The sequence below is a fragment of the Nyctereutes procyonoides genome, unplaced genomic scaffold, assembly GCF_905146905.1.
Source record: "Nyctereutes procyonoides isolate TBG_1078 unplaced genomic scaffold, NYPRO_anot_genome, whole genome shotgun sequence".
NCBI lineage: Eukaryota > Metazoa > Chordata > Mammalia > Carnivora > Canidae > Nyctereutes > Nyctereutes procyonoides.
Window position 1 is genome coordinate 24,870,793 of NW_026575122.1, and position 22,837 is coordinate 24,893,629.

At 32.9% G+C, this 22,837-nt stretch overlaps 1 protein-coding gene across 2 annotated transcripts in view; it reads left to right on the forward strand.

The window, feature by feature from the left end:
- Positions 1 to 22,837, forward strand: part of BLTP3B (bridge-like lipid transfer protein family member 3B) — a 95,156-nt gene that overhangs the window by 35,200 nt on the left and 37,119 nt on the right. For both annotated transcript variants that reach the window (XM_055336481.1, XM_055336480.1), the window contains 10 exons: positions 261 to 423; positions 2,197 to 2,235; positions 3,521 to 3,612; positions 8,330 to 8,519; positions 9,273 to 9,413; positions 10,350 to 10,520; positions 12,467 to 12,647; positions 14,539 to 14,622; positions 19,891 to 20,073; positions 20,583 to 20,701. In XM_055336481.1, the coding sequence (XP_055192456.1) occupies positions 361 to 423; positions 2,197 to 2,235; positions 3,521 to 3,612; positions 8,330 to 8,519; positions 9,273 to 9,413; positions 10,350 to 10,520; positions 12,467 to 12,647; positions 14,539 to 14,622; positions 19,891 to 20,073; positions 20,583 to 20,701 (1,263 nt within the window). In that variant the 5' untranslated portion in view covers positions 261 to 360. The remainder of the gene's footprint in view (positions 1 to 260; positions 424 to 2,196; positions 2,236 to 3,520; positions 3,613 to 8,329; positions 8,520 to 9,272; positions 9,414 to 10,349; positions 10,521 to 12,466; positions 12,648 to 14,538; positions 14,623 to 19,890; positions 20,074 to 20,582; positions 20,702 to 22,837) is intronic.

The following is a 22,837-nucleotide window of genomic DNA, read 5'->3' on the forward strand; positions in this document are numbered from 1 at the left end:
GGCAGTAAGAACATTTGATGTATATGGAAATATGATATTCACATGTATGCTAAAAACACTGTAGGCTTTGTATAAGAGAGCAATGAAATAAGAGAGTTCAAAGTGATAACAAAACCTTACTGAAAAACTTAGAGACTGTCAACTGAGATTTTCTGTTTCGTTGTGCTGCTGTTACATTTTTAACGCTCTGTACATTTGCAAGAATGACTGGGGTACAGAAACTGACGCTAAAATGAATGTCAATATATATTCTCTTTCAGATTTACTAAAAATTTATCTCCTGACAAGATAAATCTAAGTACTCTCAAAGGAGAAGGTGAACTGAAGAATTTGGAGTTGGATGAAGAGGTGCTCCAGAATATGTTGGATTTGCCAACATGGCTTGCTATCAACAAAGTTTTTTGTAATAAAGCATCTATTAGGGTGAGACTTTGATATCTGTGGAAAGCATTTCTGTTCTCTCTTTTTTTAAAGATTATATTTATTTATTCATGAGAGACACAGGCAGAAGGAGAAGCAGCCTCCATGAGGGGAGCCTGATGTGGGACTCGATCCCTGACCAGGGATCATGCCCTGAGCTGAAAGCAGACTCAACCACTGAGCCACCCAGCCTCCCTCTGTTCTCATTTTTAAATTTAATTCCTATCTCTTTAATATTTTGTTTATATCTATAAAAAAACATTTTCATTAATATAATTTAAAAAGACAAACACCTATGTCTAAATAATTGCATGAATGTGTGCCAGATGAATTTAATTGAAGTCATATATTAAGATTAATTTGTAGTTTAAGTTTTATTTAAAATTTAATCTTAACATTTAAATAAAATTATTGGTAGTTATTAATAAAATAATTGGTTAAATTTGGCACATACCCAAATATTTTTTATAGGATTTATTGTTAATAGGGACAATTTAAATTTGTACTAAGTAAACATTATTTCAAATAAAGACATGAAGCCATAAATCCTTAATTTTATTCTGTACATTCTACTTTTACTTGAAATTTTATTTCTTTTATTCATTTGTTTCTTCTTGAAGATTTTAAAATTTTCTTTTATTATTTCTCCTTATTAAAATTTATTCCTGCTTACCTTTGACGCTAATCATATATTATATCACTTCTTACTCTTAAAGACCAGTTTTTAAAAGGAAGTACTTAGAATAGAAATACCACATGAAGGACACCTGGGTGGCTCAGTGGTTGAGCATCTGTCTGCCTTTGGCTCAGGGCTGGATCCCAGAGTCCTGGGATCGAGTCCCACATCGGGCTCCCCTTGGAGATCCCGCTTTTCCTCTGCCTATGTCTCTCCCTTTCTTTCTATGTCTCTCATGAATACATAAAGTCTTAAAAAAAAATACCGCATGAGTAATGTTTCATAAAATTAAAATTAAAATTGGACTGCAAGAAAGATTTTGGAAAGGTTCCTTGTATCATTTGATGGTCACCTTTATCTTCCATAAACTCAAACACCTATTAAAATGTGACTTTTAAGTGTATGTTTGAACGTTATTTGAAATTGCCTACATTTTATATGCGTGGCCTCACCTTTGTATGTTTCTTGAATATCTACAAAAAGATTGGTCAAAATTTTATTTTTAAACTTTTTTAAAGATTTTAAATAATCTCCACATCCAACATGGGGCTTTAACACATGACCTCAAGGTTGCCAAGAGTCACACATTCTTCCAGCTAAGCCAGCCAGGCGCTCCACGGTCAGAATTTTAGAATTAAAAAAACTGTTCAATGAATGAAAAACTGATTATACTCTGCTGGGAAATCTTAGTTTAAATTACAAAATTAAGAGGCACCTGGCTGGCTTAGTCAGAATAGCACGCGACTCTAATCTCAGGGTTGTGACTTCAAGCCCCATGTTGGGCATGGAGCCTACTTAAAATTAAATTAATCACGAAGTTAAAATGTTTTTTAAGGTCTGGGGGAAAGCTTATGAGGACCTAAAATTCTTATTTTAAAAGATGACAGAAATTTTGATTAGTCTTATACAAAATAGGTACATCCAATTTTAAGAGTCTGCATGAGTTGCTCTGTTTATTACTTTGCAATTTGAGAAAAAGTCATCTGATAAAATTTGGTATGTCTGTCACTATATTTAGAGAGCATCTATATTGATTGCTAGTTTTACATTATTTTTTGATGATTGATTTTAAAGAAAAAAAATTTGTCTTTTTTTGGTAGATACCATGGACAAAATTGAAAACACATCCCATCTGTTTGGTGAGTTCTGACTTGCTTCAGAAATAAACATTTTTGTATGCATTTGATCTAACTACTCTGCTAATATTAACCTTTTGTTTCATAGAAACACAGTCTTCTGGCTTTTCTACAAATTGACTTTCATTTTATTTGGAGTCCTTAAATGAGAAGTGTGACCTTTAAGATGGGAAGGTCTTTATAATTTTTCAGATGTATTATGTTCTAAGTTGGTATATTTTTATTCTGTCATTTAGCTCTTCATTGACGTATTATGACAGTCTTAGTAACATTTAATTCAAATTTGCTGTGTTTCTGATTTTATTGATCTGCTAAATTAAATAATATACACCTGAATATACTTTCTTTTTTTCTTTAAGATTTTATTATGTATTTAAGAGAGAGAGCATGTACCCAAGTTGGGAGAGGCAGAAGGAGAGGGATAAGTAGGCTCATTGCTGAGCAGGGAGCCCTACACGGGGCTTGATCCCAGGACTCTGGGATCATGACCTGAGCTGAAGGCACATGCGTAACTGACTGAGCCACCTTGACACCCCAATATACTTTCCTTTCTTTAAGGAAAATTGAGGAAAGATTGGTCATTTGGTCATTTATTGATTCATTCATTCCACAGATATTTATTGAGCACCTTCCCTGTGCCCTAAGGGAACTTAATATTCTTATTGAGAAGACCAACAAGAAACAAATAAATAAGACAATTTCAGATAGTAAATGCTATATCAAAATAGAAAATGAAGAATGAGTGAGTTACACTAGTGATGACTACTAAGGATATTTGATCTTTAAGCAAAACTGTTACCTTGAAAGAAATTTTTTATTATGATAATGTTTATTTTTCACATTTCTTGCATATTTCATATTTTTCATTGTTAAATGTCTTAAATCTCAAGTCTTAGACTGGGATAAGCTTTTAGCTCCTTAAATCCCATTTATTAATACATAATCTCATTTAGCAATTAATAATGTCATACATTCTTGGATTAGAGATTGCACTTCTATAAAATCTGATGATTTCAGCAGCATTTGGCAACTTGTAGTTTGTCTTATACTCCTATATGCCCACAGCTTTCTTAACAGATAATAAGTGCCTTGAGAAAGGACTGAGTATGTTGTTTTCTGTTTTGGTATTTGTCTTTCTAGACTTTTATAGAGACATTTTAAAAGTGACTCTGCTCACTTATTGTTTACTTTGTTCCTAAAGAAATGAAAGAGAAAATAGTGTTACATAATATTTGTATAATATACATAAAATATCTAATTTTTTACATTTTTAATGTATTTTTATTAGTCCCTGGATAAAGTAATAATGGAAATGAGTACATGTGAAGAACCACGAAGTCCTAATGGCCCATCACCAATTGCAACTGCTTCGGGACAAAGGTAAGTTATTTTCATTAATTTACATGACTCATAGTGAAGAGAGTTCTTTTCTGTAGTCAGCTCTGTTATCTGTAGTAATGGAACATAAAATTTCCTAACCTCAGGCAGCCTCTATTTGAGACACCTTTTCCCATCAGACATTTTCCAGTTGTGGTATTATGTTGCCAAAGTAGCAGAATTGGTTTTTAGCCTTTTTTATTCATTTTGCTTTCCTTGATGTTAAATAGTAATGATCAACCAAAAGCATTCTATAAATCAGATAATCTCTTAGTCTGAATAGTTTCTTTGCCTTTCATTTATTCTGTGCATTAGTGGAACTTTTATCACTCTTAAGAGTTAAGTTGATGCCTTTAAAAATATAGGCCTTTTGGCCCAGAAGGCCTATATTATATTAAATATAGAATGCTCACATTTTGTACAAATTGAATTTTGATAGATAAAAATCAGTAGAAGCATGGAGGCCATTTCACAAAGCCTTCTTGCAAAGATCTTAAAAAAAATAGGTTTGTTTTTTTTTTTAAAGATTTTATTTATTTATTTGAGAGCACATGCATGTGAGTGTTACACAAGCAGTCAGTGGGGCAGAGGGACAAGCAGACTCCCTGCTCTGTCCCAGGACTCTGAGATCATGACCTGAACCAAAGTCAGACACTTAACCAACTGAGCCACCCAAGTGCCTCTCAAAAAATAGATCTTTAAAAAAAATTGCCTGTTTATTTTTGCATTTTTGAATTCTATACATCATTTCCTAAAGGCAGGATTTCTGCACTACTTTTTAACTGTGCACCTATTCATGTAAAATACTCACATAGATTTTAATGTGATTAGTGCCTCTTCATCATTTTATAGTATTCTGCATATTGTGTCAAACCAATGATGAGTTTTCTTTGGAATGAATGTACATGGGGTGCCTGGCTGGCTCAGTTGGTAGAGCATGTGACTGTTGATCTCGGGGTTATAAATTTGAGCCCCATGTAGAGATTGCAGAGATTACTTAAAAATAAAATCTTTAAAAAATAAATAGAACGTACACATCAGATACACAGACAGACACATGTACTCATTTCCAGATTGCTCTTTCACCACGGTTGAACTACCTTTACATTAGTGCTTTCTGGGGGAATACCTACAGCCTGATCAATGGCTTTCCATGTAGAAATGGTGATCCATCAATTCACAGCTATAGTTGACTGAAGGCCAGATTTATCAGATGTACCTGTTTGGCCTACAGGTAATAGTGACTGGGAAAAGAGCTTTCACATTAATTTCTTTGTAGTTTATACATCATCGAGCAATTTGAGATTTTAAAGCTTAACTTATGATTTCATGTGTGATACAGTCGATTGGAGCAATTGGTCAAGTTGACTAGAGTCAAAAAAAATGGAAGAAAAAGTAGAGGTGTTTTTAAGATTATTGAAAGTGGAAAAAAGATCAGGAAAATTGCTGTTCTTGATAATGTTCTTTATGACTCATGGTTTTCTAGTATCAATAAGCTTTATAAGTTTGGCTTTATAATCATGATGATAATCCTTATATTTTGATGTTGGCAGTATGGTTAATCTATTTCCACATTTTTCCAGAGTTGCCTGATTATAGCAATCACTTAGGATGCTTATTAAATCTGTATTCTTTTAGGCTCCTTTTTTTGAAATTATGAGTCTTGAGATCTAGAATGGTTATCAAGAATGTGATTATTTTTAACAATTCTTTATATTTCTGCAACTTGGAGAAACACTGATCTATTTGATTTTTGTCTTTATAAGATTAAAACATAAGGAAATTAATATTTAACAGATTGGCTTTACCTTCTGTGCAGGACTTATGAATTAATAATATTCCCATAGAGTGATGATCTAGTAAATTTGTAAGTTCAGAAATTTTATCGTTTCATATAGAGGAGATCTCCATCTATGTGAAGATTATTAATCAAACTTAGAATAGGCTTGTTTGAAAACTGGAATTTCACCTTTTTAATTTATGATGAGTGATATAACCAGAAACTTAATAGACTTTAGTCATTGATTCAGGCTTCAACCCTCTAGTGATAAATCCTCCAGTACAATTGTAACACTTTTTAATGCATAGATTAGAACAGATGGGGTTGGATATTCCAAAGGGCATTCCCCAATAATGATTATAGATACATTCTTTCCAACTCCAGGAATATTTCTAGCCAAATGACCAGTATTTGTCGTTGGGATTAAAACAACTTTTCCCTAGGATGTTGATGAGTTCTTCCTCTTTAGTTCTTAATCTTTTGAAAATAGTTATTATTTTCATTTTACAAATGAAGAAATTGAGGCTTGGATTTTCATAGTATTTTTCTCAGACTTTTCATAGTATTAATAAGAATATAATACTATTAATAATACTATAAATAATAGTTATATTTCATAAAGTATCATGAATCAAGAGATGGGCTGTTTAGTTCATAGGTATTATTTTGCGCAGCCCACGTGTAACCTACAAAGTATTACCTGATTTAAAGGATAGGTCATCTGAGGATTAGGAAGTTTTAGGTAATTTACTTATTCAGTAAGATAGTAAATTAAGAAACTTAGCAGCAGGTAGAGGAGAGGGATGTGCATGATCAATGAAAATGATGGGTTCTTTTTATACATGTTATCTTTGAAATGTATCTTTGAAATGTATTTCCAAGTGGAAATATCTGATGGACATTTGAATTTTAACATTCTGAAGTTTTAGCAAGAGATCTGGATAGAGAGATTTAGGAATAATGGTCAAAGTGATAATAATTGAAGTAATGTATCATTTGGACAAATTTTTATCACTCTTCCTGCCGAAATATATTGATAGTCTGTAGTCCAGTCATATTGTACTACTCATTATTCTCAAAGTACCTCTACTTTCCTGCTTTTCTGTGCTTTTGCTTGTTCTTTTTCCTAATATAAGATTTCCCTTCCCATTGCTCCCTGTGGGAAATATATTTTTCTTTCCTAGATAAATTTCTCTAGTAATGAACAGTTTCTTCCTCTACCAAGTGTAGTAATGATGATCCCCCCCTTTTTTTAAAATTTTATTTATTTATTCGAGAAACAGAGAGAGAAGCAGGCTCCATGCCGGAAGCCTGACATGGGACTCGATCCTGGGTCTCCAGGATCATGTCCCTGGGCTGAAGGCAGCACTAAAATGCTGAGCCACCTGGGCTGCCCATGTTGATTCCTTTTTTAAAGCACTCAATTACACAATGCCTAATGATTCAGTTTCTAGGGCACATGTGTTTTTCTTCTCTAAGTAAGTTGTGAGCCCTTAGAATACCACAACCGAGTTTTGGTTTTTCTTATGTCCCAGCATTGTGCACATGGTAGATGTTCAGTAAACATTTGCTGATTGGATTAGAGAATGTGAACTTTTCTGACTTTATTCCTAAATTTGAGCTTATTTTGTAGTTATAGTTTGTAGCCTTCTTTGTGTCAGGAATTTAGCTCTCTTATTTTTACTTTATAGATTCTAGTTGTTTGAACATCTGACAACTTGAAGAGTAGGCAGTTTTGGATAGTGATTATAATAACCTAATTTAAAGAGTAACGTTTCAGGGGGCCTGGGTCTCTCAGTTGGTTAAGTGTCCAACTCTTTATTTCTGTTCAGGTCATGATCTAGAAGTCATGAGATCAAGCCCGCATTGGGCTCCTTGTTGGATGTGGAGCCTGCTTCAGTTTCTCTCTCCTTCTCTCCTTCTGCCCCTCTCCTGCTCACACAGGCATTCTCTGTCTTTATCTCTCTCTCTCTAAAAAAAAAAAAAAAAAAAAAAAGGGCCTATCAAAATGGTTACATTTGTAACAAAAGGTTACAATCAAAACCACAAGGAACAAATATTAGCAAGGATGTAGGGAAAAAGGAACACTCGTATATCATTGGTGGGAATGCACACTGGTGCAGCCACTGTGGAAAACATTATGAAGGTTCCTCAAAAATTTAGAAATAGAAGTACCCCCACAATCCAGTAATTGCACTACTGGGTATTTACCCAAAGAATACAACAACACTAGTTAGAAAGGATACATGCACCCGTATGCTTATCGCAGCATTATTTATAATAGCCAACATATGGGAGCAGCCCAAGTGTCCATTGATTGATGAATGCATAAAGAAAAAGTGGTGTATATCTACAATACAATATTATTCAACCATAAAAAACAATGAAATCATGGCATTTGCAACAACATGGACCTAGAGCATATAATGCTAAGCAAGAGAAGTTGACTAGAGAAAGACAAATACCATATGATTTTGGAATTTAAGAAACAAACAAATAAGCAAAGGGAAAAAAAGAGAAATGAAGAAACAGATTCCAAAGTATAGAGAACAAACTAATAGTTCCCAAAGGGGAGAGGTGGGCCAAATAGATGATGGAGATTAAAGAGTATACTTATGATGAGAACTGAGTAGTTTATAGAATTATGAGATCACTATTGTACACCTAAAATTCATGTATTTCTGTATATTAACTATTCTGGAAATAAAGTTAAAAACTTATCAAATAAAAAGTAGCCTTAAATTTTAGAAATCTTTTATCATTTTGAGAACATTTTTATAATTTACATATAATCAGACTATTGTTATAACCAAAATTTTTTTACATAAAATGAATAATGGTCAGTTTGTGTACTTGTTTTTGAGAATATTAACAAATAACCTTTTTAATAATTTATTTTGGCTCTAGTGCATTATGTTTTGTTTTGATTTATTTTTCCAGTGAATATGGCTTTGCTGAAAAAGTAGTTGAGGGAATTACTGTTTCTGTAAATTCCATTGTTATCCGCATTGGAGCAAAAGCTTTCAATGCATCCTTTGAACTTTCCCAGCTAAGGATCTATAGTGTAAATGCAAACTGGGAACATGGAGATTTAAGATTTACTCGTATTCAAGATCCACAGAGAGGAGAGGTAAACGTTTCTTTTCATTCTTTGTTTAAAAAATGTTTTAGTCACTAAATATAAGAGGACATTTTAAAATAATTACTTCTTATAGTTACATATATTCACATACCACATTTACTCTTGTGTTTTAACTATACTTTTTCTCTATTTCTCTTATTTAGTTAAAATGCATATTTTGGTGTTTTTACTGTAATAAACCTTTTAATTTATAGAGTTAATGAACCCCATTTTAAATTCTCGGCTACTCAGAATTGAATTTTAAATATACAAAAAAAATGTTATTTAAGTTTTTCTTGCTCATATGATTCAAATGTTATTTGTACTTTATATCACAATTAAAATAAAGTACTAACAACTTTACAAATAGTGAATGTAATTATGAAAAAATGTTACTGAATTTTTAGTAACTATACAGTTTTAAAAAATAAAATCATAGTGAATATATCTAGAGTGTCATAAGAAAATTGGTAAAGACGATGCCTGGGTGGCTTGTGGTTGAGCATCTACCTTCAGCTCAGGGTATAATCCCGGGGTCCTAGGATCGAGTTCCATGTTGGGCTCCCCACAGGGAGCCTGCTTCTCCCTCTGCCTATGTCTCTGCCTCTCTCTCTGTGTCTCTCTTGAATAAATAAATAAAATCTTTAAAAAATATTAGTAAAAAGATAAAATTTTATTTAGCTTTTTTGTTGTTTTTATGAATCTACATATTTCTTACTCTATTTTGACTGAGTAACTGAAGCTAATACCTATTCTCCTTAGGTTTTGACATTTAAAGAAATAAATTGGCAGATGATTCGAATAGAGGCCGATGCTACTCAAAGTTCACATCTTGAAATTATGTGTGCTCCTGTTCGATTAATAACCAACCAATCAAAGATCAGAGTCACACTTAAAAGAAGAGTAAGTCAACAGGGTTACCTTTTTGGTTCATGTGATAGATAACTAGTGGAATTGAGAGGAAATTTTAAATAATTTTCCAGATGAAACACTGAAATATTAAAATGAAGCAAAATAAAAGGAAATATAATGCCTCAAGCAGTATTTGAAGAAATCTAGTGTTATGATAACATTTTTCAGTTTTCTAGGTTTAATAGATTTTTACTTTTGATAAATTTAATGGATTCTCCATTGTCAAATATCTTTGAATATTTCCTGTCTTATAGATTTCATTTCTTCTATTGAATCTTACTTAAGAATGGGTAAACAGCAAAGCCTCCGTTATTAGTAGACTGAACTACTACCTTTAGAAGGTTATTAAGGTATGAATGGTGATTTAAATAAATAGGGAATATAGTTGCTTAAGGATATCAAATTCAGAGTTCACTATAGACTGTAATGAAGTTTAATGAAAGAATAATGGGTTTTTAAAACACGGTGCACTTAAAGTCTCATCATTATGTTTTATATCACTAGACACAAATAAATATACTAAATTAAATTGAAAAAATTTTTTTCAGAGTATAAGCTTAGTGTTGTGAAATGTGGTTAAAATAACACTTCAGTTTTTAATCTTAATACTTCTTTCTGTACTAGAATTAGCACAATTAATATGGGTAATTTTACGATTTATTAGCTATAAATGCAAAATTAAATTATATAAGTACTTGTATCTGTATAACATGCATCTGTTAAAGTACAGGAATTTGTCAGTCTGTTTTACCACCATATCTTCAATACAAAGACATACTCATTCTATAGTATAGGAACACAGTAAATACTTGGTGAATGAAGGAAGGATATATATTTAATATCATTCAAACATTTTAAATATTTTTAAAACAGTGCATTGTAAGTTTTATGTCTTGGCTTAATTTTATGAATCCTTTTTTCTGACAGTTAAAGGACTGCAATGTTATTGCAACAAAATTAATTCTAATATTGGATGACTTACTGTGGGTTTTAACGGATTCCCAATTGAAGGCTATGGTACAATATGCAAAGTCTCTTAGTGAAGCGATAGAAAAATCAACAGAACAAAGGAAAAGTATGGCTCCTGAACCTACACAGGTATGTTCTTAAGAGGAAAAACACAGAATATGTAAATGGTCTAAAAATCAGAATGGTTAGTGGTTTCTTTGTGTGAATTAGATCATAAGACTGAGTCCAAGAATCTTTTATGTAGATATCTCACTGGATAATTTTCTACACATAGTATATATATGAAATGTGTTTCTGTCATATGCCTATTTTGTTTGAAGTTCTGTACTAGGCACTAGAGTTAATGATGACATAAAAGTATTTGATATTATAAATATCTTTTTTCAAGAAGTAAAATACAACTTAAACTTACTAAGGTAAGGGCAAAAGGAAAGAACCTGGGTATAGTCAAGGGAGAAGTGTGAAAATTAATATTGCAGAAAATGTAAAACCCTGGGGAACTGCTAAAGTTCAACACTTAAACCGTTAGCATTGTATTTGTTCTTAATAAAAACAAGGGGTATTGTGAAATCATTGTTGGGCTCCATACGGGACCTGGAGCCTACTTAAAAAAAAAGTAAAAAATAAAGTAAGTAAAAATAAAAATAAGTGATTTGTCTTACGGAAATTAATTTTACAATTAGTAAAAAAAACAAAAAAATTTATCTCGAGCCCCTAGAATTTAAGGCTTCACAGTTGTATTTCATCTTTCCTTTTCTTTAATTACTGTGGGTCTTGATCATTTTCTTTGAGAAATTCTCCTTTACTGAGTATACTTTAAAATTTGTTTGCAGATAGTTCTTTTTTTTATAGATAGTTCTTAATAGATGATATGTAAATATGTATTTATACAAAATGTATACACTTTAATTTTCCATATATCACTAACTGTTCTTTTATTATTGGGTTGTTCTTAATTAGAAACTTTTAAATATTTTTTAGTGAAAAATTTTGTCTTAATTTTGTTAATTATTACTAAAGTTTCATGTACAGTTCTGTAGCTTACATAACGTGTCCTTATAGTATGCTTACACATATAGTATGCTTACACATTTTAGGTTATTAGATTCATATAGGTCTTTACACTTCATCAGTATTTCATGCTTCTTCCTTCGGGGGAAAAAATTTGAATTCAATGTCTATTATAAATCTCTTCTGCTTTCTGGCTTCTTCAGATATCCACGTTCAGAGGACATGCCACATCCCTTAGGAGAGGCATCAGATCACTTACTAAACAGTATCACAAGCAATGTAGAAAGAAATGATTTATATTTTACATGGGCATATAATAGTGTATACAGCTCATATATACAGGGCTCACATTTATTTCTCTTTTTCTGGAAAAAGATTTATTTATTTATTTGGGGGGGTTGCTTGTTTGGGGTGGGGAAGGGGTAGAGTGAGAGAATCTTCAAATGGACTGCCCTCTGAGTCTACACCTGATGCAGGGCTCCTGTTTCACCGCCTGAGCTGGAACCAAGAAATGGAAATGTTAAAACAAACTGAAATAACAAAATGAGGAGTCAAGGTTAAACAATAAGCAAAAGAATAGAGAAAAGTGTTTTCTAAGCTTTTTTACATTTCTCACTCTTTATATTCCCTCATAGAATAAGCTAAATTATGTTATTTAAGGGGAAAACTCCTCCACTGACTGAGCCACCCAGGCCACCTCTTTCTCTTCTAATATGTAGAAGTAATACTATTTGAATAAGCTGCCTTTAATAACTATATTTATTTATTTATGTTATATATTTATAAATTAATAAATATATTTCCCCAAAAAAGACTACAAATATAACTATTCAAATATTTATTAAAATACATTGGTTTCATTTTCAAATTGTGTATAGCCTCCAGTTTTTAGATTTAACTTTATTCTCATATAATTCAGAAAATATTTTAGAAGAATCAAGTTATTGATAGAAAATATATTAGCTTATTTTTCATGACTTCATTACTAAAGATATTTAAGTTTTCTCATTTGTGGAATTTCAAATATTTAACTTGAAGTGATAAGGCAGTTTTGAATCTTTTAGAGCTCTACAGTAGCCCCATCTACCCAACAAGTGAAGACACCACAGACCTCAAATGCTCCTGATCTAAATGATGCAATTGTGAAACTATTCAATGACTTTGATGTTAAAGAAACCTCTCATCACTTAGTGATTTCTCATCTAGATCTACACATATGTGATGATATTCATGCTAGAGAAAAAGGTAATAAGAGCTGCTTATTTCACACTATATTTTGGTTTTTCTAGGATTTCCTACAAAACTAGATTATGTATCATATGTAAGATATAGTATGTCTGGTATAACTGGCCATAATTTTATCATTCATATGAAGTACATAGATGAAAATTGTAATTTTAAGCAATATATGTTGATATGAAATTTTATTTTGCTTTAATACTTAGAATTTCAGCACAATTAATTGGTAGCTATTGATACTACCAATAAAATTAGGTTTAAAAAAAATCAAGGACTAAATAGATGACATCCTTAGAGGATGATGAAATATTAGACTTGCCTTTGAATTAGACTTTTTATCATTTTGAAATTGTCTGTAAATTAAATTTTAGTACATACTCAATTCATAATTATTTGCACACATGTCCCATGGTCGTCTGTCTGCATATTTCTGACCCCATGTGCATGTAAACACAGATGTATGGCTATTTAACCATTTCTTGTGGCTCTTTACCAGTAATCCTCCCAAAATTTGGTTAGGAAGCTAAATTCCAGGTAGTAAGGTTTTTTTCTTTACTTTTAGCTTCTCTTACTTTTCCTTATATAGTAGGTACAGGTAATGAAGTAAATGGGAAGCTCTTGGTCACATTGAAAATCTGTGGTTCCATAATGTAGGTACTGGACATTTCTGTTTCTCCACTGGAGAGTGTTCCTGGCCTGTGAGTGTTGGGAGGGTTGGTTTAGTGGTACTTCTAGGACGGTAAGTAGTTCTCCGACTTTGCTGAGCTTGAGGATCTCTCTCTCTCTCTCTCTCTTTTTAAAGATTTATTTATTTATTCATGAGAGACACAGAAAGAGAGAGAGGCAGAGACATAGGCAGAGGAAGAAGCAGGCTCCTCACAGAGAGCCTGATGTGGGACTCGATCCCAGATCCCAGCATCAGGACCTGAGCCAAAGGCAGGCACCCAACCTCTGAGCCACCCAGGTGTCCCTGAGGATCTCTTTAAAACAGGAATATCTGTATTGGATTGATCTACTTCAGACCTGATTCAGAGTCTGAATCTGTGAAAATTGTTGCATTGTATTTTTAAAGCTGAAAGAGAAAATAGTGAAACCTACCTGGATATTTAGCAGAAGTTACCCTGCCTTCATCAGAAAAAGCAGCCAGATATCGGTGACTAGATAAAAGGGTGGAATGGAAAGGTGAGGAAGATTTGGAGTTTTGAGAAGGATTTGTTGTCTTCTTTTGTCCACCTTTGTGCTTTCTGGTTTAAAGTTAGGATCTTCTGCTTTAGTTACTTGAAAGGAAAAATGGAAAAGTTAAAATAATAAAAAATTTAAAAATGAGGGGTCAAAGTTAAGTAATAAGCAAAAGAATAGAGAAAAGTGTCTTCTAAGCTTTTTTATATTTCTCACTCTTCATATTCCCTCATAGAATAATCTGAATTATGTTATTTAAGGGGGAAAACTCCTCCACCAAAATTTTTCCCTCATCCTACAGATCTGTTCTAAAATCCAGAAAGGTCTGAAATGAATTATATTCATTTGTATCTAGTTGTATCTTAATTTGTATTTTCCTTACTTATAGTTGATTTATCCATGCTGCTTTAAAATTTGATTTTTATGTTGGAGTCACACAGAGTTGTGATCTGCTTCTAATCTTAATATAGCTGTGTGACTTCAGACAACTTACCTAACCCAATAGGCTAAAAATCCTCTTTAATAAGAGACAGGATGATATAGTATAGTGGTTAATATTTCCTGTTTTCAGAACAGCTCTGTATTTCTTAGCTGGTATGACCTTGGTCTATTTAATTAACTTCTTTGTGTCTCAGTTTACTGCAGGTATGATAAATGAAGTATTTCTGATACTTCCTTAATGTTTCTTTCTCTCAATTCTATTTTTTTCTTTTTCTAGAGTCGAATAGACGTATTACTGGAGGGGCTATGCAACTGTCTTTTACACAGCTAACTATAGATTATTATCCTTATCACAAAGCAGGTATGTATACCAGTTTCTTTAATAGATGTAAATCTTGCTTTAGTTATATAGAAAAAAAATTTAAAAATGAAGTTATATAGACAGTTTATCGCATTTCCTTTTGTATTTTGTTTTAATTCATTTCTTTTTAAATTTATTTTATCATTTTGTTTTAATTTAATGTATGTTTATTTTTATCTTTTATTATTTTAATTCCAGTTAGGTAACATATAGTGTTACATTAGTTTCACGTGTACAGTATAGTGATTCAACAATTCCATACATCACTCGGTACTTATCACAAGAACTACATTCCTCAGTTCCCATCACCTGTTTCACCCAACCACCATCCACCCCCCTCCTATCAGTTTGTTCTCTATAATTAAAGAATGTGTTTCATAATTTGTCTCTCCTTCCCCCCCTTTGCTCCTTTGTTTCTTGAGTACCACATGAGTAAAGTCATATGGTATTTGTCTTTCTCTAATTGACTTATTTTGCTTAGCATTATGCTCCCTACTCCATTCATAATCCTTGCAAATGGCAAGATTTCATTTGTCTTTATGGCTGATAATATTTCATTGTAGATATATATACCATATCTTTATCCATGGACACTTTGGCTGCTCCCATATCTTGGCTGTTGTAAATAATGCTGTAATAAACTTAGGGGTGCATATATCCTTTTGAATTAGTGTTTTTGTATTTCTTTGGCTAAATACCCAGTAGTGGAATTAGTGGATCATATAGTAATTCTAGTTTTAATTTTTTGAGGCTCCTCCATACTGTTTTTCACAGTGGCTGCACTAGTTTGCATTCCCATCAACAGCGTACAAGTGTTTTTTTTTTCTTCACATCCCACCACCACCTATTTTTTCTTGTGTTGTTGATTTTAACCATTCTGACAGGTATGTGATGCTATCTCATTGTAGTTTTGATTTACATTTCCCAGATGAGGAGTGAAGTTCAGCATCTTTTCATGTGTCTGTTGGCTATCTGGTTATCTTTAGAGAAATGTCTGCTCATGTCTCCTGCCCATTTTTAATTGGATTATTTGGTTTTGGGGTGTTGAGTTGAATCGGTTCTTTGTATATTTTGGATACTAACCCTTTATTGGATATGCCATTTTCAAATATCTTCTCCTATTCTATAGGTTGCCTTTTAGTTTTGTTGATGGTTTTCTTTGCTGTACAAAATTTTTTATTCTTATGTAGTTCCAGTAGTTTATTTTTGCCTTTGTTTCCTTGCCTCAGGAGACATATCTAGAAAAAAGTAGCTGTGGCTGGTGTCAAAGAGGTTACTGCCTTTTCTTCTAGAATTTTTATGGTTTCAGGTCTTACATTTAGGACATTAATCCATTTTGAATTATTTTTGTGTTTGGTGTAAGAAAGTGGTCCAGTTTATTTTCTTGGATGTTTCTGTCCCAGTTTTCCCAGCACCATTTGTTTGAAGAGACTGTCCTTTTCCCATTGGATATTCATTCCTCCTTTTTTTTTTTTTTTGAGATTTAATGTATTTATTCATGAGAGAGACAGAGAAGCAGAGATATAGGCAGAGGGAGAAGCAGGCTCAATGCAGGGAGCCCGATGTGGGACTTGATCCTAGGACTCCAGGATCATGCCCTGAGCCGAAGGCAGACACTCAACCGCTGAGCCACCCAGATGTCATTCCTCCTTTTTCAAAGATTCATTGACCATATAGTTGTGGGTTTATTTCTGGGGGTTCTCTATTCTGTTCTATTGATCTGTATATCTGTTTTTGTGCCAGTACCGTACTGTTTTGATCACTACAGCTTTGTAATAGGACTTGAGATCCAGAGTTGTGATGACTACAGTTTTGCTTTTCTTTTTCAAAATTGCTTTGGCTATTTGAGGTCTTTTGTGGTTCTAAACAGATTTTAGGATTGTTTCTTCTAGTTTTAGAAAAAAAAAATACTGTTGGTATTTTGATAGGGATTGCATGAAATGTGTAGATTGCTTTGGGTGGTATGGACATATTAACCGTATTCTCCCAGTCTATGAGCATGAAATGTCTTTCCATTTCTTTATGTCTTCTTCAGTTTCTTTCATCAATTAGTTTTCAGAGTACATATCCTTTGTCTCTTTGGTTTAGGTTTATTCCTAAGTATTTCGTGGTTTTTGGTGCAGTTGTAAATGGGATTGATTCTTTGATCTCTCTGCTGCTTCATTATTGGTGTATAGAAATGCAGCAGATTTCTCTACATTTATTTTTTTATCATGTGACTTTACTGAATTAATTTATAAGTTGTAGCAGGTTTTTTGCTGGAGTCTTTCAGGTTTTCTACATGTAGTATCATGTCATCTGCGGATACTGGAAATTTCACATCTTCCTTGCTGATTTGGATGCTCTGTATTTCTTTTTGTTATCTGCTTGCTGTGCCTAGGACTTCCAGTACTATGTTGAATAAAAGTGATGAGAGTGAACATCCTTGTTTTGTTCCTGACCTTAGGGGAAAAGTTCTCAGTTTTTCCTCATTAAAGAAGATGTTCACTGAGAGGTTTTCATATATGGCTTTTATTATGTTGAGGTATGTTCCCTCCATACCCACTGTGATGAGAGCTTTTATAATGAATGCATGTTGTACTTTGTCAGATGCTTTTTTTTGCATCTATTGAAATGATCTACCCTTTCTCTTATTGATGTGATGTATCACATTGATTTGCAAATATTGAAACACCCTTGCAACACAGGAATGAATCCCCCACTTGTTTGGGTGAATGATTTTTCTAATGTGTTGTGGAATTCAGTTTGCTAATATTTTGTTGAGGATTTTTTTTAAACACTTTTTTTTTAATAAGTCTTTTTTTTAAAATTTTATTTATTTATGATAGTCACACAGAGAGAAAGAGAGAGAGGCAGAGACACAGGCAGAGGGAGAAGCAGGCTCCATGCAGGGAGCCCGACGTGGGATTCGATCCCGGGTCTCCAGGATCGTGCCCTGGGCCAAAGGCAGGCACTAAACCGCTGTGCCACCCAGGGATCCCTTTGTTAAGGATTTTTGCATCTATGTTCATCAGGGATATTCTGTGGTGCTTGTTTTCAGTGGTATCTTTATCTGGTTTTTGTATGAAAGTACTGCTGGTCTCAGTGAATTTGGAAGTTTTCTTTGCTTTTCTGTTTTTTGGAATAGTTTGGGAGACCAGTACATACTAACTCTTCTTAAAATGTTTGGTAGAATTTGCCTGTGAAACCATCTGATCCTGGGCTTTTGTTTGTTGGGAGTTGATTACTGTTTCAATTTCTTTGCTGCTTATTGGTCTGTTCAAATATTCCATTCCTGTTTTAGTTTTTGTGGTTTAAATGTTTCTAGGAATTCATCCTTTTTTTCTAGGTTGTCTAATTTGTTGGCATATAGTGTTTCATGATATTCTCTTATAATTGTATTTCTGTGGTCTTGATTATATTTCTTCTCTCTCATTTGCGATTTTGAGTACTGTTTCATTTTTTCTTGAGGAGTCTGGCTAGAGGTTTATCAATGTTATTGAATTTTTTTTTTTCATAGAGCCAGGTCCTTGTTTTATTGCTCTGTTCCATTGTTTTTTAGTTTCTATATCATTTAATTCTGCTTTAGTCTTTATTATGTCCTTCCAGTGGTTTTGTTTTTCTTAAAACTTAAAATCAGAATATGGAAGACATATTTTGTACTATTTTATTTGGTTAATGTGACAAAAGCAAATTTTTAATATGTTTTAAATTTTAAAAATTAGTATATTAAAAAAATCAAGAAAGTATAAAATAAAAGGATGACAGTGATTTAGCTACATTGTAGGATTCCTGGAACTTTTTTTTTTTTAACTTTTCTGTATTTTTAGGTTGCATTAATAGATTTTTTACATTTGATTGTAGCCAAAAGCCTGAGAAGTGATACATTAATATGCTTTTAAATAGTTGAATATGGGATCCCTGGGTGGCGCAGCGGTTTGGCGCCTGCCTTTGGCCCAGGGCGCGATCCTGGAGACCCGGGATCGAATCCCACATCGGGCTCCCGGTGCATGGAGCCTGCTTCTCCCTCTGCCTGTGTCTCTGCCTCTCTCTCTCTGTGACTATCATAAATAAATAAAAATTAAAAAAAAGAAACCTATTAAATAGTGAATATGGACAGCTGGGTGGCTTAGCAGTTTGGCACCTGCCTTCGGCCCAGGACACGATCCTGGAGTCCTGGGATCGAGTCCCACATCGGGATCCCTGCATGGAGCCTGCTTCTCTCTCTCTGCCTCTCTCTCTCTGCCTCTCTCTCTGTATCTCTCATTAATAAATTAAAAAAAAAAATAAAATCTTTAAAAAAATAGTTGAATATTGATAGGCTTTTTCTCCCAAATAATAAAAACAAAAAGTATATATGTTTATGGCCAAATTAAGTTATTTGACCTTATGCCAGTCTCTGCATTTTGATGATGTGTGGCTTTTTTTTTTAATTCACAAAGATAAGAAAAAACATATAATGAATTTTTAAAGACTTTAAGAAAGTGATAAAATTTTTCTGTTCACAACTTTCATGAAAAGTAGAGATCTCCTACTCTTTTAATTCTGTATCTGTACTTGACAGAATGTAAAGGTTATACTATTTGATTTTTGTTGGAAGGCTTTGTTGTATATTCTATTCTCCTAATTTGGCAGTTACTTACATATACATAAAATATTTTTAACTACAGAAATATTTCATATTTTGGGAGGTAAAACTTTTAGTCATAAAGATTTTATTTTCTTAACTCTTATACATTCATATTTTCTCAGGTTTTGCTACAGAGAAACCTAATAATCTTGATTTTTAATTTTTCCTCTAAAAATCTATAGAGATATAGATATATCTATATTTTTATGACTGATGTCTATCTTGAGAAATTTTAATGGTTTCCTTAGTGTTTTAATAACCTTCATCTTATTTTATTACTTTATAACAAATCTTTGATGAAAGGACTTTCACCTGTTGTAGTATTTTGTGGGGTTCTTTGTAATGGAGTAATACAGGTAGTTGAGCAGTCAGTGAAGGTTGACCAGCAGTACTGTTTGTAATTGAAACATTGAGTGATGTTGTACCAGTGGTGGGTCTTGAATGAAACCTCTTAAATAATTTTCCTTTGACACTCTCTTCTTGTATTCTAAATGTTTTGTTAATATTTTCTAGGAAGATTAAAATCTCTTATAAGTGAAGTCTGCTTTCTTGAGAAAGATTCCCTTGGAAAACGGATAAATCTCGTCAGAAGAGGTGCTATAATAAAATAAATGAAAATTGTACATTTTTCAGTGAAATACCTATCATTTATTTTACAGGAGATAGTTGTAATCATTGGATGTATTTTAGTGATGCAACCAAAACAAAAAATGGATGGGCCAATGAATTGTTACATGAATTTGAGTGCAATGTTGAAATGCTTAAGCAGGCTGTAAAGGATCATAATGTAGGTTCACCTCCTAAATCCCCAACACATGCCTCTCCCCAGCACACACAAACAGGTATTTTACCTATAATAACATTATGGCATTCCCCTGGTATTAATTGTGTGTGTGTGTGTGTGTGTGTATTTGTGTGTGTGTGTGTGTGTATGTGATCATAATATATTTTCTGTGGATAAGTATTATGTTTAATTAATGTGTAAAAGTTCTGCATCTTATTCAGAACATAGGCTTTTGGACCTAAGCACTTCTTAATATGACCAATAAGAATTATACCCAGGTAGAATATTTGAGACTGTTAAATGCTTTTTTAAACAAGACTTTCAGGTAGAAGTTATTGTACAAAAATATCTTAAATGTGATGTAAGTATGACTCATGTTTAAGGAATAATCACACAAAAAAGAGGAATCGTTGCAATAACTTACATTCCTACATCAGTTTATACATAAAGTTTCTTCACATATATTATCTTATTTGACAAACTAGAGTTCATATATATTTCTAGAAAGTGACTGTTACAAAAATCATTTTGCAATAAGTTGAAAGTTTTTTTTTTTATTTCCCACAGAGAAAGACTCAGCTCTGAAAGGGACTTCCAGAACACCTTCAGTATTATCTCAACAATCCAAAGCTAAGTTAATGTCTAGTTCTGTTGTGGTTAGACTTGCAGATTTCGATATATACCAGGTATGCTTTATTTTTTAATTATATCTTCTGATAAACATCTTCTACAAGCATCTGTTATGAACTAATATCATCATTTTATTTAAAAACATCTTGACCAGGGGCACCTGGGTGGCTTACTTGGTTAAGCATCTGACTCTTGATCTCAAACTCTGGTCATAATCTCAGGGTTATGAGTTCAAGCCTTGCATTGGGTTCCATGCTGGATGTGGAACCTACTTAATAAAAACAACCCCACAACATCTTGACCAGTTTTGTGAAATGGCTAAATTAGACAGCAGAGAAAATGTCAGTTGATTAATTTTTGTTTATATGGTTATGCAGAATTAACCAAACTGTTAATTTAGCATACTTTAGCTAAAGAGCACATCTTCCAGACTGCCAAATCTGTACAAGACTTCTGACAGCAACTGCAAGTTCAGGAGTCTCCCCTAAACTCTCTGTGGATTCAAGAATTCATTAGAATAACTCACAGAACTCATAAAATAAATTATACTAAGAAACACATTTATTTTTTTATTTTATTTTTTTAATTTTCTTAATGATTTTATTTATTTATGAGAGACACAGAGAGACAAAGACATAGGTGGAGGGAGAAGCAGGCTCCCCGGGGGGAGCTTGATGCCTGAGTCGATCCCAGGACCCTGGGATCACAACCTGAGCCAAAGGCAGACACTCAACCACTGGGCTACCCAGGTGCCCTTCAAAATGGATTTGTACTAAGAATTACATTTATTACAGGGAAAGGATACAAACTAGATTTGGCCATAGAAAGAGAACCAATTTGAATTGGGATGGGAGGGTTCTAAATGTTCTTAGGACACATTAGCTTCCTGGAAGGGATGTTTAATAATACACATGAAGTAGTACCTTCATAGATGAACTCAGTTTCTACGTAGATTGATACCAGGTGACCCGAAGCCTCTACCCTCTAAAGACTACTGTCAAGTCTGGCCAGCTCCACTCTTAGTTATCATCATAAGCATAAACTATCAGTTGAATTTAGAATTACCTCCAGGTAATTCTAGCAGGGACAAAGGCCAGACTTCTCTTAGAAGGCCAAATTCCTTATTATACAATGCTTAGTGGAAGAAACTAAAATACTTTTTGTTTTATTGAACTACCAAATATTGCCTATTTTGTGAACTGAACTTCATGGCTAAGATCTCTGTCCCATTTATATTGTTCAGGCTGTAATCATACAATCTAGTGGAATATTGCAATCCTTGAGACCAACACTATAGAATGAATATGTAATATTCTTAAAAAATAAACAGTTTTAGTTATGTGTTCTCATTTATGAATTATTGTGGTTTATTTTGATACATAAATATATTTTTTTTTCCTCAGTGGTTTTTATCTGGGCCTGATTTACCACCTGGAAACATTTGACATTGTCTGAAAATAGTTTTGGTTGTCATACCTGGAGGGGATTACTACTGGCAAATAGTGGGTTGACACCAGTGAAGCTGCTAAACATTTTAACAATGTACTGGACATCTTTATCAGTGCCCACAACAAAAAATTATCTGGTCCAAAATCTCAACTGTGCCAGTTTTGAGAAAACTCTATTATATGTTTTTTTTTCCTTATTATACAGTTGGTTCTTGTTTTACATTCCATATATACTGTATCTTATTTTAAGCTAACTTTAAATTATAAAATATAAATAAATACATATGGAAATAGGGGAGGGGAATCACCCTAATTCAAAGTAATTGAGAATAAAATACTGTAAAGACATCCCACATGCACAAATACACCAAAATAGAACAAATAAAAATAACTGGAAGAAAATAGAATGTTTATCTCAATTTGAATAACTTTTTACCTGTTGAAGGAAACAGGAAGTAAGCTATGGTCTATTAAAATAAGTTGATACTTTGAGTTCCAAAGGATTTGTTTCCATATATACAGAGAAGAGCTTCATAATCTGATAATAATGCTAGAGAATGACTTAAATTTATAGAGACTGTACAAGTATTCCATAGGTTTACTAGCAGTTTAACCAAGGTGAAACATAAACTATTGAAAAACTGTTCTGCTTCACATAAGAAATATATATGTTTGTTGAATAAATAGAATGAATAAAAAATTAATTAACCTTGAGATACTTCCCTGGGTATATACTAAACAAGC